At 40.7% G+C, this 20,590-nt stretch overlaps 1 protein-coding gene and 1 long non-coding RNA gene across 2 annotated transcripts; one reads left to right on the forward strand and one right to left on the reverse strand.

Moving 5' to 3' along the window:
• The first annotated feature begins 844 nt into the window (after positions 1 to 844).
• Positions 845 to 19,431, forward strand: gda (guanine deaminase). The gene is given in 15 exon segments (XM_083526402.1): positions 845 to 1,083; positions 2,817 to 2,905; positions 3,201 to 3,372; positions 5,624 to 5,711; positions 6,019 to 6,124; positions 6,320 to 6,347; positions 7,108 to 7,215; positions 8,271 to 8,378; positions 9,068 to 9,074; positions 9,077 to 9,155; positions 9,987 to 10,054; positions 10,394 to 10,540; positions 10,720 to 10,838; positions 18,099 to 18,126; positions 18,286 to 19,431. Coding segments are annotated over 15 exon segments (1,350 nt in total). The 5' UTR covers positions 845 to 951; the 3' UTR covers positions 18,357 to 19,431.
• Positions 11,504 to 12,490, reverse strand: LOC310718001. The gene is made up of 3 exons (XR_014531023.1): positions 12,356 to 12,490; positions 12,056 to 12,275; positions 11,504 to 11,571 (listed from the first exon to the last, which is right to left on the reverse strand). It is a non-coding gene; the product is annotated as an uncharacterized lncRNA (long non-coding RNA).
• Positions 19,432 to 20,590: the final 1,159 nt, after the last annotated feature.

A 20,590-nucleotide genomic window follows, 5' to 3' on the forward strand; every position in this document is an offset into this window, starting at 1 on the left:
CAGCAAAGCACCTTCACATCATCTCCTCTATGTTTCACAGTGAGAACCTCACATTCAGGAACAGTCCGTTCATCCTCAGTACATATAACAAGACACAGCATTTACAAGCAGAAATCTCAAATTTGGGCTCATCAGACCAAAGGACAGGTTTCCACTGATCTAATGTCCATTTCTTGTGCTTTGAGCCCAAGCAAGTTTCTTCTGTAAGTCTCTTCGTCCAAAGTAATGGTTTCTTTGCCACAATTCTTCCATGAAAACACAGGCAGGCCTGACACATGAAGTCTTCACTGAACAGTGGAAAAAAATGTGCCACTTCAAGGAGGTTTTATGTAAACGAAAGTTTTCTGAGGCGGGCAACTTTAATAAACTAATCTTCTGTAGCAGAGGTAGCTCTTGGTTTTGCTTTCCTGGGGAAGGTCCTCATGAGAACCTGTTTCATAATAGCATTTGCTGGTTTTGGCATCTGTGAGAATTTTTCTGAATGACTGACCTTCATTTCTTAAAGTAAAGATGGATTGTCTTTTCTCGTTACTTGCCACAATATGGATTTGTACATTAGTTGTAGTAGAATTTATTATTAGTATTTATTATTTCCTCTGCACAAAACAAATGATAGTTTAAAGCAAAGCTTAAAAAAAATTAAAAAGAATATTCTGGGTTGTAAAACATTCACTTCTTTCTTTACTGCATAATTCCATGCGTGTTCTTTCCTGATTTGGATGTCTTCGGTATTAATGTACAATGTAGAACGTAATAAAGATAGGAGAGGGGTGTGCCAAGACTTTTGACTGGTACTGTATTTGTCCTTGTATTTAATATCTGATTTGAAATGTAAAACACGCGCCCAAGGTCTCTATGCGTTACACACAGACTCTCGCGTGAACGCGCCGTATAAAAACCGGAGGCTCTGCGCGCGCGGCGCTTTAGACTGTTTGATCTCATGTGGACGCGATGAGCAGCAGCAGCAGCAGCAGTGGCGGCGGCGTCGCGCTTGTTTACCGCGGCGCTTTCGCGCACTCGACCCGGGACTCGGCGCTGCGCGTGCTCACCGACTGCGTGCTGGGAGTGAACGCTCGCGGCAGGGTGGGTAAATACAGTGCTATTAACTAATAAATAAGTAAGATATTTACTCAGCTCTTATATTACTGAATGAACGATATATTATATTCTATTGTTTTATATTAACTGTAGAATCGTGTTATATTGGTGTTTAAAGTACAAAATTGTATTTTATCACTGCAAGCCTACAAATCAACTGTGTTCATGTAATATTAAAAAAAACGAACTCACCTCCAGTATGTAAATCATATAACCTTCCACTTCTGCACATTTCCTCTTCAATGCCATAGCCTTAGAACATCTACCTTACTTCTTAACTGTTATAGCCTTTATATTTATTCACTGTACATGTTTACATATATATCACATGCTGTAAATATGCTACATATTTATCTGAATTTTTGCAACTCTGGTAGATGCCAAACAGCATTTCGTTGCTGTGTACCTGTACAATGCAATGACAATAAAGTTCTATCTATCTATCTATCTATCTATCTATCTATCTATCTATCTATCTATCTATCTATCTATCTATCTATCTATCTATCTATCTATCTATCTGGGTTTACAGAAGACAAATATATACATCATCATAGATTTATTGTTAGGCAAAGAGCAACATTGTTCACATGGGTGCGGTGGAGTTTATAGCCCAACACTTACCCAATACACTCTTCTTCTCAGTCCAGACATACTGTTCTTGCAGAGGAGTATTTGCAAAAAATTTATACATGGAAACCCGTAGCATTCACATACCCAATTATTAGATAAGGCATCTAAGTGTCCTGGTGCCAAGGTGGTGGAATGAACAGTAAATACATGGAAAGCTTATTTTTTAAAATTCTAGTAAAAAAAAAAGATTTAAAAAAGCCAGTTTTACACTAAAAGTGCTCTTATCCAAAAAATATATATAATCAGTGGCATTCATGTCTAGCCAGTAATCCAGCCATTAGGGTTGCACAAGCCAGTGCACTCTTAGTGCCGGTCCCAAGCCCGGATAAATGGGGAGGGTTGCGTTAGGAAGGGCATCCAGCGTAAAACGTGCCAAATCAAATATGCGGATCAGGAATCAGAATTTTATACCGTATCGGTTGAGGTCCAGGTTACCAACGACCGCCACAGGTATCGTTAGCCAACAGGGTACCTGTGGAAATTGGGTTACTGTTGGCCGAAGGAGGAGAGGCAGATGTACAGGACAGGGGGTATGGAGAAGGATGATCCGCTGTGGCGACCCCTAATGGGAGAAGCCAAAAGAAGAAGAAGAAGATTCATGTCTAGCCAGTATACAGTATGTCTATGGTACCTCTGGATGTTGCAGCAATTTGATTCCCCAATATAATTTCAGTACTTTAACCAGGGGTGGGTTGGAAACATCCCTTGATTTCCAACCCATAATATCCAATATATCCAGAATTGTAGAAAGGGTTCATTAAAACAACAAAAAATAAAAATAAAACAAAACTTCAAAAAAGTTTGCCATCTTAAAAAAAAATTTGTAGTGCTGTTAATGCGTTTACGCATCTACTGCCTTCTACAATGGAAAGCTCCTCTAGAAAGAAAAACCAAATGAATTGTCTTTAGTTGGCTACAAGATTTATGACAATGAAGCTAAAAGACTTTCTCGTTCTGGTGCGGGTGTGTAGCCGATTTCAAATACCATTGTGTTTGCGCAAAGTGGTGCGTAATGTTTACATCACAGTGACTTTATACTGTATGTTTAATGGCTGTAATTATTTTTAAATGTTATTTCCTTACAGATCGCATTTTGTGAGGAAGGACACAATGTGGAAAGCCTCTCATGCCGATGGGGCTTTGAAATGTCAGATGTTGTACAACTCGGGCCTCAGTGAGTAACTTCCTAAAGCCGGACATTACTTACAAAGTGGTGGCAAAGGTAAAGTGGTAGCTCAGATGTAGGATTTCTGATCGGAAGTTCCCGAGATTAAATTCCAGCAGCACCTAAGTGCCAAGCGGGGTCCTTGAGCAAGACCGCTGAGGTCATTGTATGCCACTTTGTATAAGGGTGTCTGCCAAAATGCAGTAAAAGTAAATTATAACTCAATTGACTTCAATTAAAAAATTATTTTTTTTTAAGCACATTTATTTCACCTTGATGTGTTGACGTTTGTGCCCCTCCGCAGTGAGCTTTTCATACCGGGGATGGTGGACACGCACATTCACGCCTCGCAGTACGCGTACTCGGGTACGCATTTGGACTTGCCGCTTTTGGATTGGCTCAATATGTACACTTTCCCTGCGGAGTCGCGCTACGAGGACCTGGACTTCGCCAAGGACGCCTACACCAAAGTGGTGGTGAGTCATTTTAGCGTGATTGGTGAAATCAAAGAGAAATCACTACGGCGTGAGGAAAATATTTAGTGCGATGCTACAGTGTTACTCTTATCATGCTAGCAAGGTACATATTTTGTCTACAGTAATGCTGCTTTTCTATAATACCTCAGGAATTCAGCAATTCCATGTGTATTAACGAACACAACATTCTTTATAGAAACTGGAGTGCTCCTTAGGTTTTTCTGCTGACTCCTTAAAAAAATTTATACATAAACATCTCTTTACCGGACGCATGACCAATAGTGTTAACTAGGGATGGGTATCATTTGCATTTTATGGATACTGGTACTTATTGATACTGTTACTCTCTATAATTATACTATACTATACTACACCTATCACAATAAATCTTTCACTATAAATTTAGTGACAGCCAATGACACACTGCTGTTTGTTTCACTGGTCATCTTCTCGCATATCGCTATGGTAAATGGACTGCTTTCTGGTGTCTGATACCATGTCTGTCTCATTCCTCCCCAGAAGACTACTTGTAGTATCTAGTATAACTTCATAACGAATGTTGCAGTTGAAGTTAGAGCCGGGAAACGACATAGTAAATACAGTGCATTGCTGAAAGTAGAAGCGTATTTTGTTTGTAAATGTTTTATTTTATTACTAGTTTTACCTGCTTTGTTGGCTATTACACTACTGCATTTTTCGCATCTGACACTGGCGTCACTTAGTTTTGTAGCATGACACACAAACATACACTGCGCATGCACTCGGATATCGTGTGTATGTCGAGCGAACGTTAGCCACGTGATGACATCGTTTTGGTATGTAAAATGAAAAGCAGCAGCTACTACCGTAATTTCCGGACTATAAAGCGCACCCATATATAAGCCGCACCCACTGAATTTGACAAATATTTTTATTTTAAACATAAATAAGCCGCACCTGTGTATAAGCCGCAACTAATGAATTTTACACAGGCTTTTTAACGAAAGACAGTGTCTGTTACACGGTGTAACGGGTGAAATACGTTGTGGCTCCTTTAAGAGCAGAGCGGCATTTTGGGAATAGGCTGCCGCCGCATTTTTCCGCTATTACTGCATGTGTGCAAGACCGAGGAATATGTCCTAATTATTTTCTGATGCTCATTTCTAAGTTTCTTTGACTAACCCGTAACGCTGTTGTAAGGAAAAATAAAAAAACACGAGTTTTGGAAACCTTGTGCTTATATGATTTCTGTTGCAACTGGAGTTAGCGAACTATCCCTTGACCCAGACTCAACACGTTACAACGGCTTGTATCTAAACAGTAGCCTACCAAGAAAGTCATTGTTCACTGTCTTCCTCCTTCCTTTCACAACTATTTCTCTCTGGAGTTTATCTTTTGGCATCGTCGTGCGTTTAAAAAAAACTTTTTTTCTCCTGATGCCATGCAGCTCAGAACAAAGGTGAGGTGCGTTTTTTCGTTTCCGTTTGGGAATTTCATTGGTCTAATGTTATGTCACTCAGTTTTTTGGCTTGAAGTTTGTGAAACCGGGAAAAACCCAGGAAAAATTAATAAATAAGCCACTTTGTTGTTTGAGCCGCGGGGTTCAAAACGTGGGGAAAAAAGTAGCGGCTTATAGTCCGAAAAATACGGTAATTCTCTATTAAATCACAATATATGCAGGGATTAAACAACGCAAGTATTTATACCGGTATCTTTTAGTCCTGAAGCTTATGGGTGGTCCGGTATTGTCCTTATAACCTACTGGTCCTGAATAAAAACGGTTCTCAGTACCGATCCCTGATCTTAACATACAAAACTTCAAATTGTTGGATGTGGATCATCCACAATTCAAGGGTGGTTACTATTGAAACGAACAAAATTGAACAAATTAGAATTTTTTAGAGCACTTTCATGCTTTATAGTCCAAGCCATTGTCTATAAAAATCTTTAGCATTTTTAATTCGTTTCAATTACTTTTTTATTTTCATCTCATAGCCAATTACTGTGAACATTCTTCCTTACAGTATCTACGGTGTAAACCCTGATTCCTAATCTGTAACTAATCTAACTGTTTATTTGTTCAATTTTAACTTTCATGACTGGTAAATATTTATCTATTTATTGTAGACCCTAGTTAAATTTAGGCGTATTATGCACCTGCACCAATATTGTGTGTTTTGTGAAAGTGTGTGTGTGTGTGTGTGTGTGTGTGTGGAGGGAGCTCAGAAATTACTTTTCTGTTTTACAAATGCTTTCTTTTTATTGGTTGCAGAAAAGAACGCTACGCAACGGCACCACGACTGCTTGCTATTTTGCCACTATACACACAGAGGCCTCGCTGCTGCTTGGGGAAATTACAGGTAGCTCCAACACAAACACACACACATTCTAACCTTTCAGCCTTTGGAGTTTGCTTCGGTTAGTCTTGTTTGATTGTACAAAAGAGAGTTTGGCACCCAGTTGCACTTCTCTCCAGATTAGAAGTTATGAACTACAGATTTTTGCTTTTGCATGAACCCCACTAGCATCTGGTCATACAATATTGTGACTAGAAAACCGTTCACCAAGAGCAAACCAATTACAACGAAGCCGATTAACAGTTAATATTTTGGATTTGAAATGCGAGCTTGGTGTGTTTATTTCTTTATTTTGTCGCTTGTCCTGCAGATTACTTTGGACAGAGGGCTCTCATAGGAAAGGTGTGCATGGACCTTAACCCCATGGTGCCAGAGTATAAAGAATTAACAGAGGAAAGCAAGGAGGAGACGGATCGGTATGTTTTATTCAGAGGAATGATGAGGAGGGCTTCAATATCCATCACAAATTTGAGAGTATTTAATGTGAAAGTGGAGATTCAGTTGGTGCTGTATATCGTTTGGTGCTTATTGTTACAGTATCAGAGTTATACCATAACTAGAAGGTGATCATGGATATTTGTCATTCTAAGCAATTTTTTTTCCTTTAACAGTTTTGTCACTGAACTACTCAGGAAAAAGGTACAGTCACAATATTAATCGGGCACAAACGTGCTTTCTGCTTCCCGATGACTAAACACTTTTTAACTCACATGCAATCGGACGCTCTTTAGCTTTCAGGGCGACCTGACTCTGTAAAAGATTAAATTCTATTAACGGACGCTGCACTTTATTCCCTTGACCTTATGGCGCATAACGTGCACGTTATGTAATGTTAAATAAAATAAAATCTTCACGAAAAGGACGTTGGGTATCGGTACAGAACCACATTTTATTCTGCTTAATTACATCACTTTAAATCGTTACATCACATTTCCATTCAAGTGGGGGGCTAAAAAACCACACTCGGCATTCGTAAGCAAATTACGCATAATGAGTGCAGGCAAATATGATAAATACAAAAAAGTATATATATTTAATTATTTAATTCATAAACCATTCAAAATAGCAGACACCCGATATGGTGCACCATATATATATATATATATATATATATATATATATATATATATATATATATATATATATATATATATATGAGAGATCGGAAGTGGTTTCAGTGGATTTTGCTCAGAAACAAACGAATTGAGCATTTTTTCCACGCACAGGTGTTTTCTTATTTTGGAAAATTACCTGATCTGAAAGTAGATCTTTGAGAAAGACATTAAACAGGGTTGGGGAATTGTTTAGTTGCGTAAATGTTATACATTTACAACATTGTCCAACTTGATCAGTGTAGTAGCTAACTAAATCCAATAATGCATGCTTGTGTGTGTGTCAGTATGCCCTTGTAAAGCCAATAGTGACTCCACGCTTTGCCATGTCGTGTTCCTCCGCCCTGCTCAGCAACCTGGGAAAAACTGCCAGGAACAATGACCTCCATATTCAGGTAAGACTTTTCAAAGACAAACGCAAGCACAAATAATAACTATTCAAAATTAGCATTAATTGAGACCTCCAATAATATAGGATGGAGCTGCTATTATTAACTGGCATATGGCGGGTATTAAGGATACTAAAAACAATTCTGTTCTTTACACAGAGATATACAAATTAATGTATTTACATTTACAGCATTTGGCAGACGCCCTTATCCAGAGCGACTTACAACTGGGCAGGGGAAGGTTAAGGGCTTTGCTTAAGGGCCTTGCTCAAGGGCTCAGTAGTGGCAGTTTAGTGGTGTGGGATTTGAACTTGTGACCTTCCGATCCAAAGGCCAATGCCTTAACAACGAAGCCACCACCTCCATGTACACACCCCAGACTCCCAAACACTAAAAACACTACTGACTATAACCTTTAGAATGATGTCATTTTCAATACAATGATTATGTACAATGTTATTTGGCTACCTGCAGGTATGGCAGCTGGCGTTGTCGTCCTTGCCAATGTCATCCTGCTGACCGTCGTCTAGTCGAGCCGAGTTGAGTCTCTATGTTGTATAGCTGCACTGACAACAATAGTTATTTTTGTCATTACCTAGTAACTATTACATTCGGGATTTATTTTTCAGTTCAGCATTGTAACTGCGAGGACAATATTCAAAATATTGCTGCCATAACAAAATACTTTAACATTCGTGTAGTGAATCCTGCCTCTAGAGCATTTTAATAGTGACATTCGGGATTATTCTGTGTTCTTATGAGATAAAAACAGGTTCGGTTGCAGCTGTGTATGTGAATCTGTGAACTTGCATAACTTGAAATACCAGAGACTAAGCCTGGGTTGTACAAGTGCTAGAGTGCTTTATCTGCCTAAAAGAATATGACCAACACAAAATATATTAAATGCAAGAGTAAGTGAAATATCTGCCCACATTTACAATCAACATTTCCTGAACTGAAAATTCCTGAAATTAGCAGATTCTGAAATACACCAAACCAATCTATTGGGCCCTGATTTTGTTATTTGTCTTTATGACCATTTTGCACCTCTTCATTCCCAGAGTCACATCAGTGAGAACAAACAGGAGGTGCAGTTTGTAAAAGCGCTCTTTCCGGAGTGCAAATCCTACACAGACGTCTACGTAAAGCACGGCCTGCTCACCAGCAAGGTGGGAGAAGTTCGATTCTACAAGCAGGTTAAACTGTAAGATGTTGACAAGTAACTACATGTCAAAGCTGTGCTGTACATTCAAAGTGGTTTGTGATATAATTTCCTGTCAACATACTTCCCAAGGCATTTATCAGCTTTGTTTGTTTGGGTTTCTGTCACACTCCAAGAAAAACCACAGTTTCTGAGGATATGAATAGAATGTTGGTCTATTGAATTTCTAATGGAACTGGCATTTGCTCTGTTATCTATCAAAGACCAGGTTAAGACATTATAGTCTGCAGTTTTAGGAGGTATGGACAAACCTGGCTTAGTACTTTATCCTGGTCAGGGTGGTGGTGGCGGCTCCAGAGTCTGGGCAAGAGATGGGTATAGAGTCTGGATGAGACTTCAGATGCACATTACACAAAGTGTCTCCAGTCAACCTGCCAGCATATTACTAGAGGGGTGGGAAGAAACCAGAAATCCCAGAGGAAATCCAGGGTGAATTGTACAAATCAAACCGTAGTCCAATCCAAGATCTAGATGAGTGAAATAGGCATGTCATTTGGGATATTGCAAAAGTGCAAACAACATTTTCCGAAGGAGGGTTTGGGTTATGTGGCGTGTGTTCCGCGCCCAAGCCTATAGACGTGAATGTAACATTTCAGGAGAGATTTGATGATGAATATAACAGTGCAGATTTGACAGACGGTGATGGCCACCTGACTGACGAAGAGCTTGAAACCTTCCATGAAAAAGGAGCAGCATTGTCTCACTGCCCCAACAGCAACATCTCGTAAGTGATGCCTTGTATTTCACAAACCTGCCCTGTTTTTTTGTTGCCGTAAATTTCACGTTAATGGTGAGACGCTAATGAGACAGTTGTTTTTAATTTAAACTAACATGTATCAAGCTCTTAGCTGGTGGCCTTTTCTTCCTTAAAGACAATGCCTCCTCTCTTGGACACATTTAAAATTTTTGTATCATGGTCAGGGTTTTTTTGGTGACCATTCCAGTGCTTTTCCTTTGTAATTATGTTACAGCTTTGAAGCTTTGCTTAGGTATGTCATTGTCCAAGTTGTGACCAAGTTGTAACTTTCCACTGCTACAGTCTATCAAGATAATCCTCCTTCCTTGTGATGCCATGTTTTCTTAAGTTCTCCAGGCTTTTGGATTGGTGTTTTTCAGTTTTAAACCATTTTTCCCTTCCTATGTAACATTATGACCTCATTTAACAAGAATTGGATAATCAGAATCTTCAAAACGTCGTTATATTAATTTCTATAGAATCCTAAACTATTCAAAGAAATGTTTAACCTGGTAAACTGTTAAACGACTAGAATTCTGAGAGTGAATTAAAGCTAAATTGTACCTCTTTAAAATGGACCACTGGAGTGAACTAAATGAATGCATTAAATGCCAAAATATATTTTTGTAAATATTGCTTTATGTAAAGAATTCATGTGGATTATGGACATTTCTTTCATATATTAGTCACCTGTTGTGTTGGAAATCTGTGATGCACTTGGTCAATTAAGTGCTTATTTAGTAAGTAGTCTCTCTCTCTCTCTCTCTCTCTCTCTCTCTCTCTCTCTCTCTCTCTCTCTCTCTCTCTCTCTCTCTCTAGCTTAATTAGTGGCTTGCTTAATGTTAGGAACGTTCTAAACCACAAAGTCAAGCTGGGCTTGGGCACTGGTAAGATCTGACTGCTTTGCTTTCTATTGGTTTACTAAAAGTTAAATGACTATTCGGGAGGTTATCTAGATTTAGACGTTTAAATGTAGACAGTAATAAAAAGAAATACTAATGTATACTAAGCATAGTTTCCTGTCATAAAGCTGTGACCATCAGAACAAAATAATATTTGAATCTTGAAAAAGCTCTCACTCATCGAGGGGGTTAAATAGGATTTTTATGATTCCAATCATTTTTTTTGTCCTGATGGCGTACCAAGCGTACTAAGAAAAAACCTGAACAAATAATAAAAGAAAAAAATGTAACCTTAAACTGATATTCCTTACATCTTTTGGGGAGATGTGGCAGGTGGCTACTCCTCGTCCATGCTGGATGCTATTCGAAAAGCCGTGGAAACTTCTAAAGCCTTGTGCATCCAGGATGCCCAGCTTCAGCCCCTCAGCTACAAAGAAGCCTTCCGTTTGGCTACGCTTGGAGGCAGCGAGGGTACGGAAAGTCATTATATTAACTAAAGACACGATTACCTTAACTTAATTTGCATAAAAGTGCATCACTACAGTTTTGTCTGCTTTGTGCGTTAGTTTTCATTAAACAATTTCTAGATTTCTACAAAACATGAATAATCTGTAACTACAGATGGGATTTTCTGGCTCATATTTATACAGTGCTCTCATTGGATGACTGCTTGGGAAACTTTGAGGTGGGAAAGGACTTTGATGCCCTCCGTGTGAACGTGTGCGTTCCTGGAAGCCCAATCGATGTGTTTCCTGGAGAGGACCTCGAGGTTTGCCCTGCTCTGGCGTATAGAGTTGATCATTTTTTAAACAGGGTGTACTACAACTAGCAACTAAAGAGAACAGTGTGCTTTCAAAATGTTAGAACAGAATCAGTGTGCTTTATTTTCTTACGTTAAACCAGACTAGTAGCTTTAAAAGTAGAGGTAGGAGAATGCTGAGTGTGGCGCGAAGGGGGGCCTAGGGGGGGGAGAGCTGACCCAAGCTCAAATTTATGTACTTAACCAATTCGACTACGCCACCTGGGAGGGTTACACCCAGGAATTAGAAGTAAACCCCAGACTTTATTAGATCACACAAGTTCGATTCCCTTATCAGTAAGTGTTGGCAGGAAACGTGGGCATCGTATAAAAATACAAAGTTTATTGAAAAGTTGGATTTAAAATAGAACGAAAAGAAAATAGTCTCACTGGTAAAAACGGTCCGTGACAATTAGAAATAACAAAAACAAAGACACGAAATATTACACAACCAATTTACACAACTTAGAAAAATAAACAAAACGAAATAGAATCATTAAGTACAGGGCTGGGGTTACCCACCGGAGTGATCAGCGCTAGTTATCAAAAAGCACACTTCCCCCCACCCACACACCCCCACCCACACACACACCGTGAACTCAGAGCACCCACTCATACACGTCAAAAAAAATAAAAAAAAATGTCGCACGGCAAACGTCGAAATAGCACCACCAAAGACCTTTCACCCGTGGGACCCCAGCTTCTGAAAGAAACCAAAAACAATAAATCTCAGACCAAAATGAATGAAGAAGCAAATTAAAGGTCACAATTCCATCGTAATACGGTCACCGAAGCTCAATATGGTTCACCATATACACCTCTTAAAAAGAAAAACAATGAAAACTTTAATAAAAGGTTGAGGGAAGCAAGACTCCCAAAGAGCGGCCGCGTCGCCCTTAAGCCAGCCCCGATACTTGCACATTGCTCGACCCCAAAGTAGGCCAGAAAATACCAGGTAAAAACAATCACAAAAGCCAAACGGCAGCAGCAGAAGTTCCCTTTTAAATAGGTGTAAGCCGAGGTTGTTCACTCGGCGCGCAGCGGAGGAAAAGCCGAATAGCAGCAATAATCGCCCAGGACGAAAAAGGGAGGATCCTATAATACAAACGATGATACAAGATAAAAATGATACGAGTAATTGCAAAACTACATGCCGTAATTCCCCCTAACAAACCAAAACAACTTACCCAACGCGGATAGATGAGTTCCTGAGAATCAATTCACCGCTCAGGATACGCAGCCTTCAAATAACCTGCTGTTAAACTGAAGCTCAAGGACTGCACATTACTCACGCCACCCGACCCGCGTTAAAGCTAAACATTGCTAAACAACTTCCTCATACCTGCAGGGAGGGCAGTAAACAGATCCAAAACAGCCTCCAACAGGGACACAGACTGAAAAGACAGGCTAAGGATACACAAACGAGCCATTAGTGCAACGAGCAAAGAAAAACTACTTAGCCAACGCTACATACTAACAACACATACCTGAAATCACTATAACAACCACAAAAGGGGAGGATACGGACGTGACGCATGCCAGGCTCAAACCAACCCGCTCTAAATAGTGCCTGCTCACTACTGATTGGTGGTCAGGAGTGTCAATCACCACCCGCGCCTCATTCATTCGGTCACATGAGGATGGAGCCACCAGGAAGAAGGAAAAAGAGGAAGGCCAGGGAGAAGGTTTATGGATGTGGTAAGGGAAGACAATCAGGTAGTTGGTTTGAAAGAGGCAGATGTAAAGGACAGGGTGGTATGAAGACGGATGATCCGCTGTGGCGACCCCTAATGGGAGACGTCGAAAGAAGAAGAATCGCATATTTGAGGTCCTCTATATATATATATATATATATATATATATATATATATATATATATATATATATATATATATATATATATATATATATATATATATATATATATATATATATATATATATATATATATATATATATATAGGAGGGGGAGTGGTGGCTCCAGCGGTTAAGGCGCTGGTTTGCCGATCGGAAGGTCTGGGGTTCAAGCCCCGGTATCGCCAAGCTGCCAGTCTTGGGCCCTTGAGCAAGGCCCTTAACCCTCTATGCTCCGGGGGTCCCTTACGAGGAAAATATATCAAGGTCCGTGACGTCGGCGTGACGTGGGGCTGCCTTCCCGTGGGCTCACCACCTGCAGGAGGGACCGTAAGGGATGGTGCTGTGAGGATTGGGCAGAAGGCAGGGGCCTGCTTAGACTGCTGCCCCCGCGACCCGAATTACGGCTAAGCGGGAGAAAATGAATGAATATATATATATATATATATATATATATATATATATATATATATATATATATATATTTTCTTCTTTTTCTTCTTTCGGCTGCTCCCATTAGGGGTCGCCACAGCGGATCATCCGTCTCCATACCACCTGTCCGCTACATCTGCCTCTTTCACACCAACTACCTGCATGTCTTCCCTCACCACATCCATGAACCTCCTCCTTGGCCTTCCTCTTTTCCTTCTACCTGGTGGCTCCATCTTCAGCATTTTTCTACCAATATAATTCATGTCCCTTCTCTGCACATGTCCAAACCATCTCAATCTCGCCTCCCTCACCTTGTCACCAAAACATCCTACATGTGCTGTCCCTCTAATAAACTCATTTCTAATCTTGTCCATCCTCGTCACTCCCAACGAAAACCTTAACATCTTCAGCTCTGCTACCTCCAGCTCCACCTCCTGTCTTTTACTCAATGCCACTGTCTCTAATCCATACAACATCGCAGGTCTCACCACAGTCCTATAAACTTTCCCTTTCATTCTTGCAGATACCCTACTATCACAAATCACTCCTGTCACTCTTCTCCACCCACTTCACCCTGCCTGCACTCTTTTCTTTACTTCTCTAACACACTCTCCATTACTTTGCACTGTTGACCCCAGGTACCTGAACTCCTCCACCTTCTCCATCTCTTCTCCCTGCAACCGCATCACTCCACTGCCCTCCCTCTCATTCACACACATGTACTCTGTCTCACTCCTACTGACTTTCATTCCCCTTCTCTCCAGCGCATATCTCCACCTCTTCAGGCTCTTCTCAACCTGCTCTCTACTCTCACCACAAATCACAATATCATCTGCAATTATCATAGTCCAGGGAGATTCCTGTCTGACCTCGTCCGTCAACCTGTCCATCACCACTGCAAACAGGAAAGGGCTCAGGGCCGATCCTTGATGCAGTCCAACCTTCACCCTGAACCAGTCTGTCGTACCTACTGCACACTTCACTGCCATCACACTGTCCTCATACATGTCCTGCACCACCCTCACATACTTCTCTGACACACCTGACTTCCTCATACAATACCACAACTCCTCTCTCGGCACTCTGTCGTACGCTTTCTCTAAATCCACAAATACACAATGCAGCTCCTTCTGTCCTTCTTTATACTTCTCCATCAACATCCTCAAAGCAAATAAGGCATCTGTGGTGCTCTTCCTCGGCATGAAACCATACTGTTGCTCACAGATGGTCACCTCTTCTCTCAGCCTGGCTTCCACTACTCTTTCCCATAACTTCAGGTGTGACTGATCAACTTAATTCCCCTGTAGTTACTGCAGGTCTGCACATCTCCCTTATGTTTAAAGATAACCAGCACACTCCTTCTCCATTCCTCAGGCATTCTCTCCCCTTCCAGAATCCTGTTAAACAATCTGGTTAAAAAAACTCCACTGCCATCTCTCCTAAACATCTCCACGCTTCTACCGGTATGTCATCTGGTCCAACCGACTTTCCATTCTTCATCCTCTTAATCGCTGCTCTCACTTCCTCCTTACTAATCCTATCTACATCCTGCTTCACCAACTCCACATCCTCCAACCTTCTCTCTCTCTGATTTTCCTCATTCATCAGCTGCTCAAAATACTCCCTCCATCTTCTCAACACACTCTCCTCATTAGTCAACACATTTCCCTCTCCATCCTTTATTGCTCTAACTTGCAGTACATCCTTCCCAGCTCGATCCCTCTGCCAGGCCAATCGGTATAAATCCTTTTCTCCTTCCTTAGTGTCCAACCTCTTATACAGCTCCTCATATGCCTTTTCCTTGGCTTTCGCCACATCCCTTTTTACCTGCTGCCGCATCTCCTTGTACTCCTGCCTACTTTTCTCATCACTCTGTCGATCCCACTTCTGTTTTGCCAACCTCTTTCCCCTAATGCTCTCCTGCACTTCCTCATTCCACCACCACGTCTCCTTGTCTTGCTTTCTATTTCCAGATGTCACACCAAGTACTTTTCTAGCTGCCTCCCTCATCACTCCTGCAGTAGTTGCCCAATCATCCGTTACCTCTTCACCACCACCAAGCCCCTGTCTGACCTCTTCCCTAAACTTCACACTACACTCTTCCTCCTTCAGTTTCCACCATATTATTCTTCTTTCAATCCTTACTTTCCTCCTCTTCTTTTCGCCTCCAAAACCATCCTAGAGACCACCATCCGATGCTGTCTAGCTACATGGCCCCCCGCCAACACCTTACAGTCTCCAATCTCCTTCAGGTTGCATCTCCTACACAGAACATAATCCACCTGTGTGCACCTTCCTCCACTCTTATACGTCACCCTATGATCCCCCTTCTTCTTAAAATACGTGTTCACCACTGCCATTTCCATCCTTTTAGCAAAATCTACCACCATCTGCCCTTCCACATTCCTCTCCTTAAAACCATACCTACCCATCACCTCCTCATCACCTCTGTTCCCTTCACCTACATGCCCATTAAAGTCTGCCCCAATCACCAATCGTTCTTTCCTAGGTACACCATCTACCACTTCATCTAATTCACTCCAGAATCTTTCCTTCTCCTCCATCTCACAGCCAACTTGTGGAGCATAGGCACTGATGAAATTTATCATCATCCCTTCAACCTCCACCTTCACAATCATCACCCTATCAGAAACTCTCTTCACCTCCACTACACTCTTACTGTACTCTTCCTTCAGAATCACCCCTACACCATTTCTCTTTCCATCCACACCATGATAAAACAGTTTAAACCCACCTCCAATGTTCCTGGCCTTACTCCCTTTCCACTTGGTCTCCTGAACACACAGCATATCTACCTTTCTCCTCTCCAACATATCAGCTACCTCTCTCCCTTTACCCGTCATAGTACCAACATTTAAAGTACCAACCCGAACCTCTACTCTCCTACACTGCTCCTTTTCCTGCCGTCTCTGTAGACGTCTTCCTCCTCTCCTTCTCCTCCTTCGGCCAACAGTAGCCCAATTTTCACCGGTACCCTGTCGGCTAACGATACCTGTGGCAGTCGTTGTTAACCCGGGCCTCGACCGATCCGGTATGAGATTCTTATTTGTGATCCGCATATTTGATTTGGCACATGTTTTACGCTGGATGCCATTCCTAACGCAACCCTCCCCATTTACCCGGGCTTGGGACCGGCACTAAGAGTGCACTGGCTTGTGCCCCCCTAATGGCTGGGTTCTCAATATATATATATATAGATATATATATATATATATATATATATATATATATATATATATATATATATATATATATATATATATATATATACAGTGAGGAAAATAAGTATTTGAACACCCTGCTATTTTGCAAGTTCTCCCACTTAGAAATCATGGAGGGGTCTGAAATTGTCATCGTAGGTGCATGTCCACTGTGAGAGACATAATCTAAAAAAAAAAATCCAGAAATCAAAATATATGATTTTTAAACTATTTATTTGTATGATACAGCTGCAAATAAGTATTTGAACACCTGAGAAAGTCAATGTTAATATTTGGTACAGTAGCCTTTGTTTGCAATTACAGAGGTCAAACATTTCCTGTAGTTTTTCACCAGGTGTGCACACACTGCAGGAGGGATTTTGGCCCACTCCTCCACACAGATCTTCTCTAGATCAGTCAGGTTTCTGGCCTGTCGCTGAGAAACACGGAGTTTGAGCTCCCCCCAAAGATTCTCTATTGGGTTTATGTCTGGAGACTGGCTAGGCCACGCCAGAACCTTGATATGCTTCTTACAGAGCCACTCCTTGGTTATCCTGGCTGTGTGCTTCGGGTCATTGTCATGTTGGAAGACCCAGCCTCGACCCATCTTCAATGCTCTAACTGAGGGAAGGAGGTTGTTTCCCAAAATCTCGTAATACATGGCCCCGGTCATCCTCTCTTTAATACAGTGCAGTCGCCCTGTCCCATGTGCAGAAAAACCCCCCCAAAGCATGATGCTACCACCCCCATGCTTCACAGTAGGGATGGTGTTCTTGGGATGGTACTCATCATTCTTCTTCCTCCAAACACGTTTAGTGGAATTATGACCCAAAAGTTCTATTTTGGTCTCATCTGACCACATGACTTTCTCCCATGACTCCTCTGGATCATCCAAATGGTCATTGGCAAACTTAAGACGTGCCTGGACATGTGCTGGTTTAAGCAGGGGAACCTTCCGTGCCATGAATGATTTTAAACCATGACGTCTTAGTGTATTACCAACAGTAACCTTGGAAACGGTGGTCCCAGCTCTTTTCAGGTCAATGACCAGCTCCTCCCGTGTAGTTCTGGGCTTATTTCTCACCTTCCTTAGGATCATTGAGACCCCACGAAGTGAGATCTTGCATGGAGCCCCAGTCCGAGGGGGATTGACAGTCATGTTTAGCTTCTTCCATTTTCTAATGATTGCTCCAACAGTGGACCTTTTTTCACCAAGCTGCTTGGCAATTTCCCTGTAGCCCTTTCCAGCCTTGTGGAGGCGTACAATTTTGTCTCTAGTGTCTTTGGACAGCTCTTTGGTCTTGGCCATGTTAGTAGTTGGATTCTTACTGATTGTATGGGGTGGACAGGTGTCTTTATGCAGCTAACGACCTCAAACAGGTCCATCTAATTTAGGATAATAAATGTAGTGGAGGTGGACATTTTAAAGGCAGACTAACAGGTCTTTGAGGGTCAGAATTCTAGCTGATAGACAGGTGTTCAAATACTTATTTGCAGCTGTATCATACAAATAAATAGTCAAAAAATCATATATTGTGATTTCTGGATTTTTTTTTTTAGATTATGTCTCTCACAGTGGACATGCACCTACGATGACAATTTCAGACCCCTCCATGATTTCTAAGTGGGAGAACTTGCAAAATAGCAGGGTGTTCAAATACTTATTTTCCTCACTGTATATATATATATATACTAATGCGATCATTCTTGTGCTTGGTTTCAGGTTCTTTTGGAGAAGTTTCTAAATCTGGGTAAGACTGGGTTTAATATTCATCTTGTACATCTTATGCAATATATGTATTTCATAAACCAAAATTTAGCTAATAATATATAAACATTATACATGCAAACAAGCTACATTTATCACTTGATGTATCATTTCATTTCATTTCTCGATTTCACACTCACAGGTGACGATCGAAACATTGTGGAGGTCTACGTTGCCGGCAAACGAGTGGTGCCTTTCCCTGAATCACAATAATGTTTCCAGAACCTTCCTCGAACAGGAGCCAACACCATGATGTTCATAGATTAATTATCTTTTTTTTATAGACAGCCGTTTTTTTTTTGTTTTTTTTTTTACTGGACACACTGCTCAAAAGAAACAAAAGCGTATAACAATCAACTGGTTTAGTTATGCATTTTGTCCCAGCACTGAAGATACAAGACTGTGCACAAACAATGAGGCCCTGTCAAATACAACCAACTTAAGGATAAATGAGTATAAGTCATTCATAGGGGTCGTTCTCGCATGACTCACAGGAGGGTGTGAACGCGATGTTCAGAGTATCTTCAAGCTTAATCTACAAAGAAATGGTGTGCTTTGTATACCCTGTGAAACCCACGCACACACATTTTACCCTCTTGTGGCTTTCTGTTCCACCTGAACCTGTGTGTGACAAGCCTGACATGCACAGGTGACTTAGTGCAGACACCTATTTTAGAAAAATCAGCCACAGGGGGAGCAAACATGCTATTTTTCATCTAGACAAATCTGCTTCAGACAGACCACTTGGCTTATTCGAAAGACAGGATGTTTTTGGCACAGGCTATGAAATATGATGCACGCTTCAGCCTTTTAACTGAGGTTTGTGTGTCGGGATTCTCTGCTTAGGGTTGAGAAGGCAGTTTAAATGAGACCATTTCTGTCCACACTTGAATTTAAAGCCAGACAACTCTGTTTCAGGAGGCTGAAAACTGATAGCTGATACCTCTCAACAATGTAATCACCAAACATCTCCAGCAGGTCACACTGCCCGTTGCGTAACCTAAAAAAGCTCTATGTGTTGGAGGAGAGGGCCACTTTTACTGTTATCATCTGAGCGACATCTAAGTGTGCCGAGTCCTGCATCTGTAGTGCTCTGGGACTCTTGTCTTCAAAAGCCTGTAATTCTCACACCGATTTCCTCTTTCCCTCTTTTGTCTATAGAATTCCCTTTTCCTGTTTCTCAATCTTGTTTAATATTAGTCTTTTTGTGTTTTTGAGCCGTTCGGGTTGCTATTAACTATATGAACTATAATAGAAACAGTTTAATAAAATAATACCCTTACCTTCAGTAAAGTAGGTGATGTAAGTTTATACGCAGTAGGGCCATTCTACGTCCATTTCACATCTACTCAGATAGTAAAGAAAAAAAGTATCAAACTATTTCATTTAAGTATTTAACCATTAAACTAACTTTTAAATCACTAAACAAGTCTTAAATCAAGCACCAAAAGCACATATCCGGCAATCAAAACCTTCCGTGTGAAAACAGTTTTACATAATTCAAAACCATAATTACCTTAAAACATTTAACATTTTGTCTTGCACCATGCTGAGTGCGGTTTCACTAATAATGAGCATTTGTGGAATTGAAGAGTATTAATTTAAGGTACATTTAGAACAGAAAAGTCATGACAATCATGTGATTAATCGCAATAATATATTTAAATCGATTGACAGTCCTAATGTATACATATATTGTATGTATAATTATTAGCGCAAGATGAATGTAAGGCACAATATGTGTAGAGAATAAGGGATATATATATTTGCAATGTTGATTTTATGGACAACTGTACAAAAGTTATACACAGTGTCCTAATGGTGTAGGGTGATGGTGGATAGAAAAAAGCTGGCCCTAGCCCTGCTGCTTCTGGTGCGCATGTTCCTGTATCTCCTTCTTGGTGGAAGGAGTTCAAGCAGTTTGTGACTGGGATAAGAAAAATTACCTTGGGGTGAAAGATGGGTGCTCCTCAAGGAGCAGACACATAGACAATGTTGGGTCAGGTTAGGAAAATACGAGCAAAATTACACATCTGAGCATCAGGTCTTGTTCACTTGTCTTGGATTTGCTTCCGACCATGCTTCACTGTTTAAAGAAAAAAAAAAATTCTGAAGAACATATATATATATATATATATATATATATATATATATATATATATATATATATATATATATATATATATATATATATGAACAAAATGAATACATGCACTACACATGCAAATGTGTGAAACATAAACGGTGTCTAAAAACTACACTTCAGGTTGACAGTCTTAGAGGGTCCCTGAGTGTGTGCCAGAAAGATCCTCAGGCTGTGCTCATGATGACAGATGAACCAGCTGGCCACGTTCCAACACTTCCAAGAAGCCTAGTCCTCTTCAGAGTATTCGTATTTGATTGTGGAACTCGGGTCAGCTTGAACTCAACAAGAAAAATACAAAAAC

This window comes from Silurus aristotelis, assembly GCF_946808225.1.
Source record: "Silurus aristotelis genome assembly, chromosome: 23".
Lineage (NCBI taxonomy): Eukaryota > Metazoa > Chordata > Actinopteri > Siluriformes > Siluridae > Silurus > Silurus aristotelis.